The following is an 18630-nucleotide window of genomic DNA, read 5'->3' as shown; positions in this document are numbered from 1 at the left end:
CTGGGCCCGCCCCCGCTCTAGGCCCCGCCCAGAACTCGCTCTGACCGACTGTGTCGCTCTCAGCCGCCCTCTTTGTCCACAGGACGCTTGCGCACCTGTCAAGGCGCCTTGGCACTGCCCACATCCAAGTGAGTGGTACAGAGAAGCCTGAGTTTTCGGGAAGCCTGAACACAGCCTCTTTCCATGTCTTTTAGAGTTTGTTTTCGTTTCTAGGTCTTGAGAAAGCGCGGTTTTTTCCCCCCGACGTTGCGTAGGAGGCTATGTTTTAAGTCAGGCGTTCTCTAGACAGTCCGCATTTTGGATTAAGGTCCTTGCGCTGAGCTTTGGGCGGGCCTAAGGGGAAGCCGGGTCCTTTTCTAGGGCGGTCGCACAGGCAGCGGCGGTGCGAAGCGGGCCTCCGCCAACATGTACTACAAGTTTAGCAGTTTCACGCAGAAGTTGGCTGGAGCTTGGGCTTCGGAAGCCTACACCCCGCAGGTACACTTTTGCCGCGTCGCCTTGGGCCGGAGAACAGCAGCCCGAGGCAGGCAGTTGCGAGGTTCGAGCCGTGAAGGGTTTCTGCCGGCCGACCGGTCCGGCTTGCTGGTGTCCCCTGGTGTCCTTAACCACGCAGGCTTGGAGCGGTCGCCGAGGTTTCTGGGTGTGTGCTGCACCCTAGGCGAGGTTTGCATGGCACTGAACTCAGGTCTGATACCTTGCGGGGGTCAAGGTGACCCCTGGGGTGGTTGCTTGTTTAAGGTGGATTTCCCGTAGAATCTGTGAAGGATTGCAGAAGGTGACATAACTGTGTTTGGGTTTCTGCTCTCTCTGGTTGAGGTGGCCTTTGTGACTTCCTCTTGTTACTGGCCCTGTCACAGCCCAGAAAGCAGCTTTACCCAGCTACCAAATGGAAGACTGGGAGGGCGGATTTGAGAAGCTCGCTCATAAGGCATGGGAATATATATATGTGTATACATACATACATACATACATACTGGGGAAAGCATCGGAAGTGACACCCAACGAGGTTTATGCTTTTGCTAGTTTTAAAGTGGCAGACGGTGACCGTTGACTACTGGGCAATCTGACATTATCCAGGTTCCAGTTAGATCCTATCAATGGCGTTCCCATCTCCAATCTCAGTGTTGTGAAAATGTGGTATTTTAGAGTTCCACTTAATACTGGGTTAGTACTGAATTTAGCAGCCTTAATCTAGTGACCTTGACTGCCCCTTCTAATTCGGGGCAGCATTAACTTGGGTTAAATGTGATGTGTCGAGTGAGCAGATTTTCTGGCAGATGGTTGGTGCTGGATAAATGCTATATATTCTCCTGAACTGAATCACTGCTCAGCATAGTTCGAGAAGCCTTGGTGGGACACGAAGCTGAAAAACCTTGAATAGTAAGTGACCTGTATGGGCTGTAAAAGAGATTGTCATTACTGCCTCTTTTCTACCCCTATGGGACACTCCATCTTAAGGGACAGTGTTTAAGTATGATTTCATTACAAGAGTAGATGTGCTTTCAGGAGAGAGGAGGCCAAGAAGGGTCGTATGGGAGGTTGAGGAGGAAAAGTCTCAAGAGTGTTTAGGTGTTCAGTGTCTAGTGCTGTGTTGTGTCTGGTAGCTGCTGAGGTTTTATGAATGTGGTGCTTAACAGACATGGCTGCTAGTAGGCTCTTTGCTGCTGGAGAGATCATAAAAAGAGAGAGAGAGAGAGACACCATCGTTCTGTTACAGAAATGTGGAAGGAAATGAGGAAAATTCACTCAAAGAACAGTCCAGTGTTAGAGGTGAGCAAGTGTGGTGTCAGTGGAACCCAGTGTAATGAGTTGTAAGGAAAGAACTGCCAGTATGTTGACTGATTTCTTGACAGACGATGTAGGTAAATGGCTGATTGCATTGTATCATCATCTATAGTGTATTTTCAGTGCATAGAGATGGTATGTTACTTTAGGCAAGGTTTGGCATACTTATGCCATGTGACGCACTCCTTTGTTAGTACCCAGACCATAAATTATACCACCTGCAGGAAGGTCTCTCAAACTCGCATTAAAACCCCTGTCTGCCTTCCTGTTTTGACATTTATCAGTTATAAATAGTTCTGCCTGTTTTTGAACCCCTGTAAACCCCACAGAAACTTCACTTTTGAGGTTCCTTCATGTTACAGCGTATGAGTTGTTTCATCAAAAATGTCACAGTTTCTTTTGTGGTGGTTGTAGATGTGCTTTTTATATTTTATTTTATTTTTTATGTATATGAGTGTTTTGTTTGCATGCATGCCTGTGCGCTTCATGCATGCTTAGGCCTGCAGAAGGAGGTTCCAAATCTCCTGGAACTGGAATTACAGACAGTTGTGAGCCACTGTGTGGGTAGAGGGGATTAAACTTGAGTCCTCTCCGAAGAGCAGCCAGTGCTCTTAACCTGCTGCACCGTTTCTCTAGTTTCTATAGATGTTTCTAGTGGAGATGAAGCAAAGGGTAAGCTTTGTTGTTTAGAAGGAGAAAGTAGAAATTTGATTAAGTGACATTGAAGTAAAATTGATACTCAGAGTAGGAATTGCCTAACAAGGCCCTTTACATCATCGACAGGACTTTCAGGATGAGGTGTTTGTGTGCTTGCTTGGTTGGCTTCCTTGAATTCGATTTCATCCTAATGCCAGAATTCCTTTCTTTCTCTTTCTCTCTTTCCTTTTCTTTTTTAAAGATTTTATCTTTTATTTATTTTATGTATGAGTACACTGTCACTGTCTTCAGACACACCAGAAAGGGCATCTGGTCCCATAACAGATGGTTGTGATTTACCGTGTGGTTGCTGGGGATTGAACTCAGAACCTCCTTGAGTAGTCAGTGCTCTTAACCACTGAGCCGTCTCTCCAGCCCTAGAATTTCTAAGTTACTCAAAAGCTTTTATGCATATATTTTTATGGTTGTAGTGATTGAACCCAAGACTTTATTATGCTCGACAAGTGCTTTACCACTGAGCTACATCTCCAGCTCATTACTTTCCTCGGGCTATGTTGAAAGAAGCAGGTTTGGTTGGGCATTCTATAAATTGTATATTCAGAATGTCTTTCACAGTCCCTGTAGGCTCATGCTCACGGATAGCACTGGGGGAACCAGGGAGGTTAATAAAACAAACGGTCAGGCTTTTCTCTCAACACAAGGGATTTACACCCATTTCCATCCAGAAAGCTGGGACTGGATCTATTCAGTGACCTGGTAATCTTTTGCTATCTGTAGGTCCAGGCTTCACCCCAAACCCCATAGAATATTATGTCTGTTCCAGCCTTCTGAGCATTGTTTCTCAATTACTAGAGCCCATTCTTATTGGAGAGTTCCCATGTGCTTTGCAGAAGAATCTAAGGTGCTTATACCAGACCCTTCCTCCCTGGACCCTTATTTATTTATTTTTTTAAAAGATTTATTTATTATTATACATAAGTAGAAAACGGTGTCAGATCTCATTACGGGTGGTTGTTAGCTACCATGTGGTTTCTGGGATTTGAACTCAGGACTTTTGGAAGAACAGTCAGTACTCTTACCCACTGAGCCATCTTGCCAGCCCCCTAGACCCTTATTCTGAGCACTGTTTCTTGGTCAATAGAACCCATTCTTATGGAAGAGGTCATAGCATTGGTACTTTGCTAAAGACATGCACTTTGCAAAGGAGTGTCTGAGTTTGGGTGTCTTCATTTGATAGTGTCTTACTTAGCTAGAGTGTTTATTGCTAAAGACCGTGAGCAAAAGCAGCTTGAGGAGGGAAGGGTTTAGTTTGTCTTTTTAACAACTTCCCTGATCACTGAGTGAAGTCAGAGTGAGAAGTGAAGTAGAGGCCATAGAGGAACACTACTTACTACTTACTGTTGACAATGGATTTATGCCTTAAGCTTTGTTGTGGTAATTGCCAAGAGAGAACTTTTGCCCATAGTTGTACTGTGTTTATTAAATATGTCAAAAATAAACTGTTCAGGATCAGACTCTAGAAGTTGAACCAGATTCCCTTCTTGCCTCATGAGAATCACTCCTGCCTGCTCTAGTATTTTCAGGGACACCCCCACCCCACCCCCCAGCTCACTCCCTCTACTTTGTGCTCTGATCTCATCATTAGTAGCATTAGTAGTATATTGTCTTCCTTTCTTGGGCACAGTGCACTGTAAAATGAAAATGTTTATAAAGTGAATAAATAACCAAATATGGAAATGCTACTTCTGCAACAGTAGCAGAGAGATTTGTAAATCAACTCGATGGCAACTAATTATTTGAAGAATACTTGATAGTGGCTGATTAAAAAGCATCCATCTTTTTTGTGACGTGTGCTACAAATAAATGAACATGAAAAGGTACTTGACGTTATTAGTCAATGGGGAAAAGCAAATCAAATACCACGTCATGTCTGCCAAAGTACCTGTGATCAAAAGGCAGGCAGTAGCTTGTGGAAAGGAAGATGTAGGGAAACCAGATGCCTACTGCATTGCTGGAGAGACTTTTAACTGGTGTAGCTAGCCACTTTGGAATGTTCTTTGGTAGTGTCTTGGCTAGGGTTTATTGCTGTGATAAAGACCATGATCACAAACAACTTGGGAGGACAGGGTTTATTTTGTCTTACTACTCTCCAGTTACTCTCCATCACTAAATGAAGTCAGAGTAGGAACTGAAGCAGAGACCATAAAGGAACACTGCTTACAAGCTTGCTCCTCTTGACTTACTCAGCCTGCTTATAGCACCGAGGAACACCAACCCAGGAGCTGTACCACCCACTGGCCAATCTAGTGAGGGCATTTTCTTAATCGAGAGTCCCACTTCCCTGATGATTCTAGCTTGTGTCCAGCTGGCATTTTCTTAAAAAGGGAGATACAGTTTTACTCTGATCCAGCAAATCTAGTTAAGACACTAGAATGATGGTCGCTGTGGGGACCCGAGGAACAAGAGGAATGGAGGAGAGACTGAGTAAATTTGACTGTGGAGGTGAGTCATAAAGGGCCAATGATAAAAGAACTAAATTTTGTAGGAAGTGAATAGGACATTGGATGCAGAAAGTTAGGTAGATGTGCCATCTTATTGATGAACAGCATTCTGGGCATGCAGAAGGAGTATTCAAGATGACGTGGGACTGGGAAGGTGGCAGTGTTCTCCATACAGATGGAGGTCCTGAGAAGTTGATAGTGAGTTTGAGGCATTTGGGGTGTGAGGTGGCAGAGACATGGTGAGGGTACCCAGCTTTACTTAGAAATGATTTGAGTCTCAGCAATAGAAACGCAGGGAAGAAAGTCTGTATCTAGAATGAGAGTCCCCACTAGCAGGAACAAGCAGGCTGAGCAAGCCATGAGGACATGGCCCTGCATCAGCTCCTGCCTCCAGGTTCCTGTCCTCTTTGAGTTCCTGTCCTGACTTCCTTCAATGATGAACAGTGATATGGAGATGTGAGCCACATAAACCCTTCCCTCCCTCCCCAAAAAAGAAATGATTTGAGTCACTGAAGATGAAATCTGGTTTCCAGTCATAAATCAGAGGTGAGCAGATTGATAGGCTAACACTTACAAACTGTGTTTTTTTTACTTTATGTGTTACTTGTGAGAGCTTTCCCTGCATGGATGTATGTACACCACATGCATGCCCAGTGTCCACAGACGTCAGGAGGGAGCATTGAATTCTCTGGAACTAGAGTTACTACCGCATGAGTCTTTAGCAAGAACAGATGCTCTTAACAGAGCCTTCACTCTAGCCCCCGTTAAAAACATTTTTAAAGAATAAAATAATTTTCTATCTCCATCCTCCTTAGATCTAAAGAGTAAGAGTGCTGAACCAGTCAGCTTTAGGAGGAAAATCAGGGTTACTTTTTCTTTAAACATTTCAGCTGGCGGCTGGAGAGATGGCTATTCCATTAATTAATTTCAGGGGTCCTAAGTTTAGTTGCCGATACCTGAGTCCATTGACATTCAGCTACCTGTAACTCCAGCCCCTAGGGATCCGATCCTCTCTTGTGGGCTTCTCAGATACACCTGCATTCACATGTACACAGATGTGCCACCACTCCCCCATAAACACATAACTATATAAAATTTAAAAGTAAGTTGTTTGTTTTTTATTTGAGCTGGACAGGTGGTACACCAGCACCGCCAAGCCTGCTGCTACTCACACTGCACTTAATTACTGTGTTGTTTCTTTAAAAACTGAGCTCAGCATCCTGGTGCAGCTGAGTAACCGCAGCCTGGGAGGGAGAAGCAGAGAAGCAGGAGGACCAGGGGTTGAAGCTCATCCTTGCTACAGAGGAAGTTCTGGGCAGCCTGAGCTCCCCAAGACCCTGTCCTAAACACAACACAGCACAGCACAACACAACATACAGTTTGGAGCAGTTCAAGACTGGAGGTGGCCCTGTCTTCAGTTTCCGAGACACATTTCTTCTTTCCCTACTTTTTAGCAATTAGGAAGAGTTTAAGAGTTGTGAACTGTTTAGAGGTAGGGATTATATACAGAATCAGCATTAAAAAGTATAGCCTGAGCCAGGCATAGTGGCTCACACCTTTAATCCCAGCACTTGGGAGGCAGAGGCAAGCAGATTTCTGAGTTCAAGGACAGCCAGGGCTACACAGAGAAACCCTGTCTCAAAAAAACCAACCAACCAAACAAACAAACAAACAAAGCATAGCCTGACATCAATTTACTGACTCTTTCAGGTCTTTCCCCTTGCCACAGGAGGGAGGCTCTGCTGGCAAATGCCAGTTAGTAGACTTGAGAGTCTCCTGTGTTGTCATGCTGTCGCCTTACTAGTGCAGTTATCTGTCTAGCAAGTGTGTATGGAATATGCTGTCTATCAGCTGCTTCTGTTAGTCTTGGGAATATGATTAGCGACCAAAGCATGACCAGCATCCTGCGTGCATATGTGACCAGCATCCTGCGTATGTGGGGCTTCTTTTGCATAAGGGAGATAGTAAATAAAGGGATGCAGTATGTTTAATGGTGGTTAAGTGCTATGGAGAAAAACAAGGTGTTTGCAGGGTCAGGAGGAGGACATGCAGCTTGGCAAAGGGCCAGTAGAGCTGATGTGATGCTGTAATTTCATCTCTCAGGAGGCAGAGGTTACAGGATCAGGAGTTCAAGGCCAGCCTGGCCTGCAAGTGAGTTAAAGGCCAGCTCAGGATATGTGGACCTGTTTTAAACAAACAGAAACCAAAACAGCATTTTTTTTTTGAAAAGTTTCCTTCCCTAAGGTGATGAAAGGTGCTGGGAATGCTGTGTAGAGCCTGAAGAGCCTGCAGGCAGCCTGGGAGGTGCAGGGTTTAAGGAAAAGGAAGGAGCTGAAGTAGGCGAGGGCAGAACAGGGTGCCTGGGCAGCACCACAACTCCAAAGCTATTAGAAGAACTAAAGTTTGGTTTTTGTTTGCTTGTTTTGGTTTTTCGAGACAGGGTTTCTCTGTGTATCCCCGGCTGTCCTGGAACTCACTCTGTAGACCAGGCTGGCCTCGAACTCAGAGATCACCTGCCTCTGCATGCGCCACTGCTGCCATGTCTAGAACTTGGGATTTTGTTCTGTAAAATGGGCATCTGGGGAGCTTGAGTCTCCGGAGTGGCAGTGCCTGGAAACGTAGGGGCTGTCGACTTTACAGTCGCTGCGTGATTTACCGCGGTGCAGGGAGGTGAATATCATGCCCATTCTTCACCGAGGGCCAACACGCTATACTGTGAGTGGATAGTGCAGTAGGATCAACTGAGCCTCACTGGGGAGAATACAGAGTTCATAATCATAGTAGGAATAAGATCCTGAAATAAGGGCTGCAGAGATGGCTCAGTGGTTAAGAACACTGACTGCTCTTGCAGAAGTCCTGAGTTCAATTCCCAGCAACCACATGGTGGCTCACAACCACCTGTAATGGGATCTGATGCCCTCTTCTGGTGTGTCAGTGATAGCCTACTCATATACATAAAATAAATAAACATCTTTTAAAGAGATACTGAAATAAGACATAATTTAAAAAGTGTATTCTGAATTTTTATAGAGTATATGGAATTATTTAAAAGCTGTTGAGAGCCGGGTGTGGTGGCACACGCCTTTAATCCCAGGATTTGGGAGGCAGAGGCAGGCAGATTTCTGAGTTTGAGGCCAGCCTGGTCTACAAAGAGAGTTCCAGGACAGCCAGAGCTATACAGAGAAACCATATCTCGAAAAACCAAACGAAAAAAAAAAAAGAGAGAGAGAGAGAAAGGGAAAAAGCTAGCCGACGTTCTTGTGCATGTCTAGTGTAGAGTAGGTGATGGTTGTACCTGCCGATCGAGTGAGTGGATCGCCTTAGACAGGCCGTTCCCAAACCACAGCAACCTTACTTCAGAACCTTCTTTGTTTGGTCTTAGTTTTGGGTTCCATTCATTCTCGTGCCTGGTTGGTAGGGACAACATTAGTGGGTTTTTGTTTTCTGTTTTTGTAATTCATTTTTATCTGACCTCCCTCCTCTTTCTGTGTTGATCTTTTAATATCTAATCTTTAGATCTTGTCAGTTATAAATTTGAGAAATAAAGACTCGAGTCAAGACTTCAAACTTCTTTCAAACATAACATTTTATTTTCCTAGTTAGAATCTGAAGGGATCGTTTCACTGGCTGGTAAGTCAACTTTAGTGTGCAGTGCTGCTGTGGAGAAATGTGGGCATAAGTTACTTTGCAGCTAGTGTCTAACGATAAAAAGCAAAATAGTTCCCTTTAGGTTTGGTTTGTTTGTTTTTGTGGTCCTGGCTATATGTACTAGGCAGGGACTCTGACAGGAGCTGCACCCTCAGCCTGCTCTGCAGTTCTTAGAACATAGCAAGAAGGCAGCCCTGATCCTAGTGCTCAGGCAGGGCAGGTGGGTCTTACTGAGTTCAAGGCTGACCTGCTCTCAGGAGCCACAGTTAGAACCTGTCTGAAGGGGCTGGTGAGATGGCTCAGTGGGTAAGAGCACCCGACTGCTCTTCTGAAGGCCCAGAGTTCAAATCCCAGCAACCACATGGTGGCTCACAACCATCCCTAACAAGATCTGACTCCCTCTTCTGGTGTGTCTGAAGACAGCTATAGTGTACTTACATATAATAATAAATAAATCTTTAAAAAAAAAAAAGAACCTGTCTGAAACAACACGACCCTTCTCGTGGCTTATTGAGATGTAATCAGGATGCTATACATGCAGCTCCACCATTTAAAGTGTCTAGTTTGAAAGTGTGGTGGTGTGTACCTATAGCCTGGTGAGGCCAGGGGTTGGAGGCCAATCTGAGCTCATAGCAAGCCTCCCAAGTGCACCTCCACCACAGCCCTATCTATATTAAGGGTCATTTTTAGCCAGGAGTGATGCCACATACTTAGTCCCACCTCTTGGGAGGTGGGAGAAGGTGATCTTTATAAGTTTGAGACTAGCTTGGTTTATACATCAAATTCCAGGCCATTCTCCAAGTATAAAAAAGGTTTATTTTTATTGTTTTTAAACTGTATGTCTGTGTGTATATGTATACCTGTGTTTGGGTGCTTGTATAATCAAGAGCTCTCAGGTCCCCAGAAGCTAGAGTTTCCAGTGGTTGTGAGCCATGCATGCCATGTGGGTGCTGAGAGCTGAGCTTGTGTCTTCTGCAACAGCAGTGCACGCTCCTTAATGGCTGACCCTTGTCTCCAGCCCCCACAGTTAATTTTAGAACACTTGCAGAACTTCAGAAAGAAAGCTGTCCCCTCATCCAGCACCCTCTTGTGCTAAGCAGCAGTCATCTACCTCTGGTCTGCTTTGCTGTAATGACATCATGGAATGGGTAGCCCTGGCTGTCCTGTAACTCCCTCTGTAGACCAGGCTGGCCTCTACCTCAGAAATCTTCCTGTCTCTGCCTCCTAAGTGCTTGGAATAAAGGTGTGGGCTACCACAGTGTAGTCGAACTGTGGATTCTGTGTGTGTGTGTGTGTGTGTGTGTGTGTGTGTGTGTGCATGCATAGGTAAGGCAGAGGTCAGCCTAGTTCTCAGGAGCCATCCACTTTATGTATTTATTAAGTTTCTCACTGGGCCCTGGTGCTCTTTAATCAGACTGAGTCCCAGGAATCTGCCTGTTCCCACTCTGCCTCCCAGTGTTGGGGTTACAAGGTGATGCAGCCATCCCCAGCAGCTTACATGGTGCTTGGGAGTGAGCTCAGGCCTCCTTACAAGCAGGGGCACTTTACTGACTTACCTAGCTCTGCCTTAGTACATCGTTCAGACAGACGAAAGAGGGGACGTTGGAGTCCTTGTAGACAGTACTTCTTGAAGCTCACATGGGGCCTTTCTTGTCTTTCCCATCTCACTGGTAGAGTTCTTGACAGTTTGCTTTGGAAGCTACTAAGGGTATTGTGTCAGAGGGTTGAGAACCACCCAAAGGCCCCATAATGCAAGTGACAGAGACCCTGTTCTGGCCCTTATACACTTAGTGCTGCCTCCAGAAGTAGCTCAGCTGCCCAAACAAACTCATGGCTTCTGTTGCCTTTTGCTGTCCTGCAGGGGTTAAAGCCAGTTTCCACAGAAGCACCACCTATCATATTTGCCACACCAACCAAACTGACCTCCAGTGTGACAGCATATGATTATTCTGGGAAGAACAAAGTTCCAGAGCTGCAGAAGTTTTTCCAGGTGAGTGAAGATGGGAACACAGAACTGTGAAATGCACACACATGTGTGTTGGCTGGGAGCTTCTAAAACTGACTTGACTTTAGTGTTGTTTTCTCCCCAGCCTCCTTTTCTTAAGGAGAACTCTTTACTTCAGTTTGGTCCGTTGGCTAATAATGGAACCTTTGTACAGGTAGATGCTGGTAACAGGGGCGTGGCTAATGACCTCATTGCACTAACACAGATTTCAGACTGCTTGTAATCATTGAGAACACAGGAGCATGTGTAATGAATAACACTGAATCAGCCAGGATCTATTAATGCTTGCCACCCATGCAGTGACTTCAGAAAAGTCTGTCTCTGTGTGTCTGTGTTTCTGTCTGTGTGTGTGTCTTGTCTGTGTCTGTGTAGAGATCAGGAGAGGCTGTTGAATCCCCTGGAGCTGAAGTTACAGGTTGTAGGAACTGACCTGAGAGCAGCAATAGTTTGTAACTGCTGAGCCATCTTGCCAGCCCTATGCAGTGACTTTTGGCAACCAGTTTTCTTCTGTTTGGCTTGCTTGGTGCTGTAGTTCACTACGCTACTGGTGGAAGTTGGGAAGCCCTCTTAGGTAGGTCATCAACAGAGAGAAGCCAGAATTGACACTTGAATGTGATTAATTTGTTTAGAGATAATCAAGAACCTAGTGACCTGACTGTCAAGCGCTGGGGAGTGACAGCCCACTCACTACAGCTATCCTTAGAGGGTTGCCTCCCCCACAAGAGTATATCCAGGTTCAGGTCCATCCTGGCTGTAGAGCACTTTCATGTTGTTCAGTGTAAGTCTTTTAAATCTAATGCGTGAGATTTAAGGAGCCTTTGGAGACTGCACAAAATGAGTTTAGGATCCTACAGAGTCTTTATCTTCAAACGTTTCCAGGCCTCTGCCCTTGCAAACTGAGACTGTGGTACAGGCCTTAGAAACATGGATGTGGCTGTAGAGAGTGACTGCAGGCTTATCAGGAAGTACGCCTGTGTTCTGCCACACTGGTGCATCCCAGTTGCCCGCTATATTGTGTTTGTGGAGTAGTTTTCATGATGGAGAGAATTTTCTTTTTTTTTTTTTTAAAGATTTATTTATTGATTATATGTTAAGTACACTGTAGCTGTCTTCAGACACTCCAGAAGAGGGAGTCAGATCTTGTTACGGATGGTTGTGAGCTACCATGTGGTTGCTGGGATTTGAACTCCGGACCTTCGGAAGAGCAGTCGGGTGCTCTTACCCACTGAGCCATCTCACCAGACTTTTTTTTTTTTTTTTTTTTTTTAAGATTTGAGAATTTTCTTCTTTAGTTTGTAGTAAAATCTGATCTTTCCAGCCAACTCACAGTTCTTTCTTGCTTTGCAGAAGGCTGATGGTTTCCACCTGAAACGAGGCCTTCCAGACCAAATGCTTTACCGGACCACCATGGCTCTGACACTGGGAGGGACCATCTACTGCCTGATCGCCCTCTACATGGCCTCGCAGCCCAGAAACAAATGAGCTTGCCTGTGGAGGACTGGTTCACTTTGTGGCACAAACCCTTTGAATCCTCACGTTTCATGTTTTCCACTTGGATAGTCTACTTAACATTTTGCAAACAAAGGAAAAGATAAGAATACATTGTTTTGATTTGTTTATGGTGTGCAGATGGCCTGTCAGATGTCAGAGCTGGTTTGACAGTTAAAACTATTGTTTAAGGAAATGTCACTGAGCCATCACTGAGCTGTGCTTCTGCTCCTGATTTCCCTGGAGTTCTGCAGGAAAGTTGCTCTCCAGCTCATTCGTGGCCAGCCGTGCTCAGGGCCTCGGGACTCAGGCGGTGTCTGAGCGGGAAGCGAAGCGCGGAAGCCTTTTGGAGTGTAGGTGTGATTGAGGAAGGAAAACAAAAGCCAGCGGACAGGTGGTGAAGTGAGGGCTGAGTTAGCCACCCTAGGGATTGCTCCGCCTTGCAGAAAACATTGAGAGGAATGATAGCAACCTGCCTCTATTTGTGGGCAGTTGGTTTCAAAGGGTTGTGTGTCTCGCCCAGAACCTAGGGAAATGGGTGTTTGTTCCATCGTGGGAGGAGCACCTGTCAGTGCTGCACATTAGACAGCTGTGTCAGGAGTTCTCCTTTAATAATGCTGTGGCTTTACGTTATGATTGACCGGACTGCGGAATAAACACTGGAATGAAGATGTTTTTAGTTTGTTTGTTTTTTGTTTTTTTTGAGCCAGTGTCTTGCTCTGTTTCATTGTCTCACCCGAAACTCACTCTGTAGATCAGGCTGGCCTCAAACTCACAAAGATCTGCCCACCTCTGCCTTGGGAGTGCAGGGATTAAAGGTGTGCCCCTCCATGCACAGCTTGAGAGTTCTTTTCAAACTAATCATAGGGGACTGAGCTTCCCTAAACCTGAGCGTTGATTTCTTTTTAATTAGCCACCAAGCCTTTTTTTTTTTTAATTTATTTATTTAATATGTGTTTTTTTTACTCATAAGAATGTATGTGAGCCTGGTGCCCATGAAGATCAGAAGAGGGTGTCTGATGCCCTGGGACTAGAGTTTCAGTGGGTTTTGAATCTTCCTTCTGGGAATTGAACCTTCTGCAAGATCAAGTGCTCTTAGTCACTGAGCCATCTCTTCAGCCCCAGCCCCATCTTTACAAGACAGTTTCTCAGAGTCCAGTAATAGGATTGTTGATTTCCATATAGTTCCTATGAAAGACCCCCGAAGGGAGACCCTCACTCAAGTCTCGAGATAATAGCGGACCCCCAAGAACTCATGAGAGACCAAGCTTGATGCAAACCACAAGAGGCTTTATTCTGGGAAAGCCAGAATAAAGTGGTTTGCATCTACAGGGGTAGAGTTGTCCCCGAGGGGAAAGTGGTCCCAGTTTTTATAGGCCCTCAGGGGGGAAAGAAGGAGAGAGTAGGGGATTACCTACTCTCTGGGAAAGCCAGAATAAAGTGGCTTTATTCTGGGAAAGCCAGAATAAAGTGGTTTGCATCTACAGGGGTAGAGGAGTTGTCCCCAAGGGGAAAGGGGTCCCAGTTTTTATAGGCCCTCAGGGGGGAAAGAAGGAGGGAGTAGGGGATTTCCAGATCTAGACAATGTCTAGTCTAAAATGATTTCTCAAGAAATGGGTATGGGAGGGGTACAAGGAAAGAGTGGTGCAGGTGCAGTAACTCCGGATTGGCTGGGCTGTGGTTGCTGGGAAAGAGTCGGAAAATCTCCCCAGCAACCAATATCACAAACACCTGGCAATGGGCTTCAGCAGTGGGCACACACATGGGTTCAAGGAATGGTCAAAACATTGGCAGACACATGGGTTCTAGGAGCGGCCAGAGCATTGTGTACCTCTATTTTTCTAAATCAGTGAAGCTAGTTCTGCTAACAATGAAATCTATTTTGCCAATTTCAGGGCTTCTGTGACCTTATACATTCTGTCAGGATCTTTCACCTAAGACTCCTGCTTGCTCCTTAGTGAAAAGGCCCTGAAAAATGTACAGTTCACTTAAGACACTGCTTACCCATTTGTTAGACCTAACTTACTCTCTTTCGGTGCCGAAAGCAGGCATCATGCACATAAGCTGATGTCATAGCAGAGAACAGTGCCTTCTTGAGAGAATTGTATTAGCTCACACCTGTCCTCTCATACTCTGTAGGCTGAGGCAGGACCAGAAGTTTGTGACTTGAGCTACAGTAGACCCTGTCCCAAAGGAAACATGCAATAGTGGATGATTTTTTTTTTATAAACTAATAGGGCTCAGTGATTAAGAACTTGTGTGTTCTTCTAGAGGACCTGGGTTCGATTCCCAGCACCCACATACAGTTTATCACCGTCTATAGCTCCAATTCCTGGGAATCCGACAGTGGGAATTCTGGCCCTCTACAGGCACCAGGCACGCACATGGTGATACACATACACCCTCACAGAGAGAAGAGTTTTGTTTTAAATTTAGATTTATTTATGTGTATGTGTACTCGACCTGCATGTGTGTATGTTGTGGTGCCCAAGGAGATGAGAAAAAGGAAACAGACCCTGGATCTGCAGTTATGTGTGGATAGTTGTGCACCGCGCAGGTATTGGGAAGGAAGCCGAGTGGCAGTTGGAATAAGAATTGCCCCTATAGGCTCAAATATTTGACTGATAGTCACCAGGGAGTGGCACTGTTTGAAAGGATTAGAAAGATTAAGAGGTGTGACCTTGTTGGAGGAAGTAGGTCACTGAGATAGGCTTTGAAGTTTCAAAAGCCCAAGCCATGGCCGAAGTCACCCTATCTCAGCCTGTTCCCCAGCTGTAGCTCAGTAGCTTACCAACCACAGACCAAAAACAAAACCCAGATTCCAACTCAAGTGTGAGTTGTGGCTGCTTAAAAGATCAGGGATGCATCAGAGGGGAGGAGATATTGGGAACACTACCAAAGAAAAAGCCTCTGGTTGGGATGTAGTTCATTTGGTTTCTCAGAATTGTTTCTGGCTCAGTTGGGGTTTCTATTGTGATCCAATAGCATGATCAAAGCACCTTGGGAAGGAAAGGATTTATTTTACAGTTTGAAGGCCATTGTCCAGGGAAGTCAGGACAGGAATTGAGAGCAGAAACTGGGAGGTGGGAACAGAGGGTATGGAAAGTGTTGCCTGCCGCCTCACTTCTGTCTTGTTCAGCTTGCCTTTCCTGTAGTCCCCAGGGCCACCACCCCAGGGATGCCAATGCCTACAGTGAGCCTGGGTCCCTCCCCATCAATCATCAATCAAGAAAATGCTCACGGGCAAAATGAGTGGAGGCATTGTCTCAATTGAGAGTCTGTCTGGGGGCTAGAGAGACTGCTTAGCAGTTAAGTGCACTGGCTGCTCTTTCAGAGGTCATGAGTTCAATTCCCAGCAATCACACGGTGCTTCACAACCATCTGTGATAGGATCTGATGTCCTCTTCAGGCAGGGGCATGTATATGCAGCAGAGCACTCAGACATTAAATAAATTAAAAAAAAAAAAAAAAAAAAAGTGGAGAGTCCTTCCCAGGTGACTCTAGCTTGTACCAAGGTCACATGAAGCTAGCCATTGTCAATTTGATATCAATGCAGCACTACTAAGCAATAACCTTTGCTTTCTTGTTCATCCTCAAGATCTCATATTACTGTAACAGTATAAAGCATTCCGAGTTTTAGCCAGGCAGTGGTGGCACACGCCTTTAATCCCAGCACTCGGGAGGCAGAGGCAGGCGGATTTCTCTGTTCCAGGACAGCCCGGTCTACAGAGTGAGTTCCAGAACAGCCAGGGCTACACAGAGAAATCCTGTCTTGAAAAACAAAAAAACAAAAACAAAAAAAAAATCCAAGTTTTAAAGTCTCACAGCCTTTACATTTAGTCTCTTGAGGTGTAGCTCTGAGTTCAAGAGTGGATTTCAGAACAACAGAGAAATTTCATCTCAACAAGCATTTAATCTCTTCAAAATACCCAGTTTCTCTAACATTCCAAAGTTTCTACTGTGAGCTCCTTTGGCGCAGTGAACATCTAAATCAAGGAAGACCAAGTACAGCAGTGCAGATAATTCTGTCCAGTGTCTGGAATTAGTGACAATCCTTTGGGTTCCCAAGGGCCTAGGTATTTGTATTTCTCTTGCTCTGCCACTTAAAGCCTACCCAGCTTATTTCCAAGGTTCTGGCTGGCTCTATACCATACCCGCTATAGTACTTGGTAGTGGTTCCAAGGCACCGACATCTCCAAAATGCTGGGGTTTCCACTGCAACTGGGCTCCAATGTCACAATGATCTCTCCTGGGTTCTCTTCAGGGACTGACTCGGCCAGGTGTTGCCAAGCTTCAACCTTTGCCCCTTCTATCCTGGGGTTTCCACTGCTCCTGATGCTGTACCTACACCAGTGACATCTGACCTCTCACAATGCCAAGCCTCCGTTGCTCTCCACAGTCCCTTCGTGCCTTCAAAACCAGTACTACCCAGAAACTTAGACATTGCCAAGTTTGGCTGGCAGCACAAGATGCAGCAATGGCTGCCTTGGGAATACAGCTTCTGTGGGCTGACCCTGAGGAAGCTTTCTAAAACATCTTCCCTCAGTGATGCTCATCTTTCAATCAGCTGTATCTTCAGCCCCAACTGACCAGCAAAGCAAAAGTTTCACTATGGTGGTTATTAAGGCAAAGTAGCACTTGATTGGCCTTGATAGGAAGTCCACAAGCCAGTCCTCTGCTGTCCACATCACTCAGCATTATTTTCTTAGTACCTGCAACAGCTCCGAACACCCAGCTTTTCCAGCCCAAAGTTCCAAAATTCTCAATCCTTCCCAAAACCATATGATTAGATCTGTTACAGCAATACCCCACTCCTGATACTAATTTCTGTCTTTCTTAGGGCTCCTATTGCCATGATAAAGCAGCGTAGCCCAAAGTACCTCATAGAGGACAAGGGTTTATTTTATCTTAAAATTTTTCAATCCAACATCCAGGGAAGAAGGCAGGAACCTGGAGGCAGGAGCTGGTGCAGAGGCCCTGCCCTGGAGGAGTACTTCTCATGAACTTGCCTCTCATGGCTTGCTCAGTTTGCTTATAGCAACCCGGATCACCTGCTCAGGGGACATACTACCCATAGGTTGTTAGGCCCTCTCACATCGATCATCATACTTATCCAGAAAATACACCAGAGGCTTGCTGACAGACAAATCTTGGGAGTCATTTTCTCAACTGAGAACCCCTCTTCCCAAGTGTCTCTAGCTTGTGTCAAGTTGACATGGAACTAGCCAGGATGCTTGGTAAGGTACTTGCCTAGTATGGTGGTAATGGTCTTAATAGCTGGGAGGTGGTGGCACACACCTTTAGTCCCATCACTCAAGAGGCCGAGGCAGGCAAATCTTGAGTTTGAGGCTAGCCTGGTCTATAGTGAGTTCCAGGACAGCCAAGGCTACACAAACCCTATCTCAAATGGACAGATTCATGGTATTCACGATGCCGGTCTCTCCACAGCAATAAAACACTAATTCACTTAGCATGCACAAATTTAATCCCCAGCTTGAAAAGATTCTGTTTCCAAAAGGGAAAAAAAAATCTCCCTCAGCAACCTTAACTCCTTATAAGTCTGTGGGAGGGGCAGTGTCTCACAAGCCCCTCCTCACTTCCATGATGAAAACTCTGTGCCCAATCTTGTACATTTTGTGTGTGTGTGGGGGAGATCACAGTTGCTGGGAGTTAAGAGGACGCCCTGTTGTGATCATAAAAACGTTTTGGCGGGGTGTTGAGATGGCTGTGGTATATCTTTTCAGCACTGAGCCTCAGCAACCCCCACAACCTTAACAAAGGGACTTGGCAGGTGCTCTCAGCCACTGGGGATGTAGCTTGGTCCACTACAGAGGAACACTCACCTTATATCTGGTGGCCAGACCTTGTCTTTGATCTTCGTCGTTAGTTATTGGTGGGCCTTGACTCCTGTGATATCTCCACCTTAGAGACACAGTGGGAGGGATTACCCAAATGTGGGGCATGAGGGACTCGTGAATCTAAACTGTGTCCCAGAAGTGGCCTTGGAGGGTGAGGCCTAAGGTGTGGACACCTGAAGTTGAGGAGTGTCCTGGGAGAAACCCCCATATATGTGTGCCCCCGAGGTGGGAGAAGCCGACCGCAGGCCCATCAGTGTTAGGGGCCAACCACTTTTTCTGTGTTACCTGGGGGTGTGAAACATCGGGAAGCGCAGACTGGAGTCCATTCTGAGGGTGGTTAAGGATTCAATGGCTGAGGTGAGGGAAAGAGAGCAGAGTCAGGGCTGGTTTGAGTCTCGGTTTAACTCCTCCCCTTGGTTAACCACCCTCATATCCACCTTGTTAGAACCCCTAATTGTTCTCCCACAATTGTTGACCTTTGGAGCCTGCATATTAAACAAGCGTACAGCCTTCATAAAAGAGGATAGGAGCAGTGCAGCTGATGGTCCTGCGCCAACAATATGAGACTCTGAATACAGGACCTAAACAATATGAGTTAGTTACCCAAGACCCCTGAGCTTGTACAAGGAAAAGTGGGGGGAATGAGAAACCCTAAGGGGTTTTCCAGTTCCACCCCTCCTTACAGCTT

At 45.8% G+C, this 18630-nt stretch overlaps 1 protein-coding gene across 2 annotated transcripts; it reads left to right on the top strand.

The window, feature by feature from the left end:
• The first annotated feature begins 347 nt into the window (after positions 1 to 347).
• On the top strand, positions 348 to 12764 carry Cox7a2l (cytochrome c oxidase subunit 7A2 like). Of its 2 annotated transcripts, NM_001159529.1 has the most exons (4): positions 348 to 477; positions 10453 to 10581; positions 10682 to 10750; positions 11944 to 12764. In NM_001159529.1, exons 1-4 carry the CDS (start codon positions 406 to 408, stop codon positions 12076 to 12078), a joined length of 405 nt encoding a protein of 134 aa, NP_001153001.1. In that variant the 5' UTR covers positions 348 to 405; the 3' UTR covers positions 12079 to 12764. The 2 variants fall into 2 exon arrangements, with proteins under 2 accessions (NP_001153001.1, NP_033213.1); NM_009187.3 differs by lacking the exon at positions 10682 to 10750.
• The last annotated feature ends 5866 nt before the right edge of the window (positions 12765 to 18630 follow it).

The sequence above is a fragment of the Mus musculus genome, chromosome 17, assembly GCF_000001635.26.
Source record: "Mus musculus strain C57BL/6J chromosome 17, GRCm38.p6 C57BL/6J".
NCBI lineage: Eukaryota > Metazoa > Chordata > Mammalia > Rodentia > Muridae > Mus > Mus musculus.
Note: the sequence above shows the minus strand (reverse complement) of the source record. Positions and strands in the feature narration are given on the sequence as shown.

Excerpts from the sequence above, each read along its gene's own strand:
- Cox7a2l (NM_001159529.1), top strand. The coding sequence starts at position 406 with ATGTACTACAAGTTTAGCAGTTTCACGCAGAAGTTGGCTGGAGCTTGG. Across the intron at positions 10,582-10,681 it reads AGCTGCAGAAGTTTTTCCAG|CCTCCTTTTCTTAAGGAGAA; the intron begins GTGAGTGAAGAT and ends TTTTCTCCCCAG. Across the intron at positions 10,751-11,943 it reads ATAATGGAACCTTTGTACAG|AAGGCTGATGGTTTCCACCT; the intron begins GTAGATGCTGGT and ends CTTGCTTTGCAG.